General features: G+C 60.2%; 1 protein-coding gene across 1 annotated transcript in view; it reads right to left on the bottom strand.

The window, feature by feature from the left end:
- The window catches only part of LOC108510346 (alpha-actinin-4-like), a gene marked incomplete at its 5' end in the record, with an annotated part of 12,782 nt that overhangs the window by 6,942 nt on the left and 3,735 nt on the right, over nt 1–2,105 (bottom strand). The window contains 2 exons of the mRNA XM_017840028.1: nt 405–584; nt 1,719–1,853. Of these exons, the coding sequence (XP_017695517.1) occupies nt 405–584; nt 1,719–1,853 (315 nt within the window). The remainder of the gene's footprint in view (nt 1–404; nt 585–1,718; nt 1,854–2,105) is intronic.

Genomic DNA, 2,105 nt, shown 5'->3' with positions numbered 1-2,105 from the left:
ATCCCTGTGGATTTGGGATGTTCCCCATTCCCACCTCCATGGTGTAGTTGGAGTGCTGGTTGTCGAAGATCAGGGGCCTCCTGCCCATCCCAGGATCCCTCCCTGCCCCTCTATGACCCCAGATCCCTGTGGGATGTTCCCAGATCCCTGTGGGATGTTCCCAGATCCCTGTGGGATGCTCCCAGATCCCTGTGGATTTGGGATGTTCCCCATTCCCACCTCCATGGTGTAGTTGGAGTGCTGGTTGTCGAAGATCAGGGGCCTCCTGCCCATCCCAGGATCCCTCCCTGCCCCTCCATGATCCCAGATCCCTGTGGGATGTTCCCAGATCCCTGTGGGATGTTCCCAGATCCCTGTGGGATGCTCCCAGATCCCTGTGGATTTGGGATGTTCCCCATTCCCACCTCCATGGTGTAGTTGGAGTGCTGGTTGTCGAAGATCAGGGCCTCCTGCACGAGCTGGTGCTGCTGCTCCAGGAGCTCCAGGTTGGGTTTGTACTCCACGATGTTCTGCTCGTACTCCTTCAGGTGGTTCAGCTGATCCTCCAGGGTCCCGTTCATCTCGATGGAGATCCGCCCGATTTCCTGGGAAAAGGCGCCACTCCAGCCCCGGATCCGGCCCCTCCCACCCCGGGACAACGCGGATACGGAACGTTCCGGGGCTGGTTCCACCATTCCCGGCTTTCCCACCGCCCCGGGAGTCTCCCCGGGGCGATCCCAGAGCCCAGAATTCCATCCTGGTTTTCCAGGAGAACGCCAGGACATCGGCACATCCAACCCCTTCCCAACCCTTTCTGACCCGGGATAACGTTGGACACGGCCCATCCCGGGGCCAGTTCCAGCATTCCCGGCTTTCCCACCGCCCCACTGAGTCTTCCCAGGTCCCAGAGCCCAGAATTCCATCCTGGTTTTCCAGGAGAACGCCAAGAGATCTGTGATTGACACATCCAACCCCTTCCCAACCCTTTCTGACCCGGGATAACGCGGATACGGAACACCCTGGGGCCAGTTCCGGCATTCCCGGCTTTCCCACCGCCCCACTGAGTCTTCCCAGGTCCCTGAGCCCAGAATTCCATCCTGGTTTTCCAGGAGAACGCCGGGAGATCGGCACATCCAACCCCTTCCCAACCCTTTCTGACCCGGGATAACACGGACACGGCCCATCCCGGGGCCAGTTCCACCATTCCCGGCTTTCCCAGAGCCCAGAATTCCATCCCAGTTTTCCAGGAGAACGCCAGGACATCGGTGACCGACACATCCAACCCCTTCCCAACCCTTTTTGACCCGGGATAACGTTGGACACGGCCCATCCTGGGGCCAGTTCCACCATTCCCGGCTTTCCCACCGCCCCACTGAGTCTCCCCAGGGTGATCCCAGAGCCCAGAATTCCATCCCAGTTTTCCAGGAGAACACCAAGAGGTCGGTGATTGACACATCCAACCCCTTCCCAGCCCTTTTTGACCCGGGATAACGTTGGACACGGCCCATCCCGGGGCCGATTCCACCATTCCCGGCTTTCCCAGAGCCCAGAATTCCATCCCAGTTTTCCAGGAGAACACCAGGAGATCGGTGACCGACACATCCAACCCCTTCCCAACCCTTTCTGACCCGGGATAACTTTGGACACGGCCCATCCCGGGGCCGGTTCCGGCATCCCCGGCCTCTCCCAGCCCCCGGCTCCGGCTGGATCCCGTTGGATCCCGTTGGATGATCCCTCACCTCCATCTTGGTCTGGATCCAGGGCCCCACCCTGTTGGCCTGGCTCCCGAACTGCCTCCGGAGGTGCTCGTTGGAATTCTGCCGGTTCTGCTCCTCCTGCAGCGCCTGGTCCCGCTTGGGAACCAGCTGCTGCACCTGGAACGCGGAAAACAGGGAAAAACCCATGGAAAACCGGGAAAAACCACGGGGAAAAACCACACTGGGAAGTCCCTGAGGGAAAACCGGGATGGGGTGGGGGAAACGCAAGGGAAAACCTGCCGGGAAAGCGGGAAGGGGTTGGGAAAGCTGGAGGGAAAACCAGGATGGGGTTGGGAAACTCCAGAGATTTCCAAGTGCAGGGACTTGGGAGTGAATTTGGGAAGGGGTTTGGGGGTGGAGGGGTTTGGG

Source organism: Lepidothrix coronata, unplaced genomic scaffold (genome assembly GCF_001604755.1).
Source record: "Lepidothrix coronata isolate B3197 unplaced genomic scaffold, Lepidothrix_coronata-1.0 Scaffold686, whole genome shotgun sequence".
In the NCBI taxonomy this organism is placed as follows: domain Eukaryota; kingdom Metazoa; phylum Chordata; class Aves; order Passeriformes; family Pipridae; genus Lepidothrix; species Lepidothrix coronata.
This window is presented reverse-complemented; position numbering and strand designations above follow the sequence as displayed.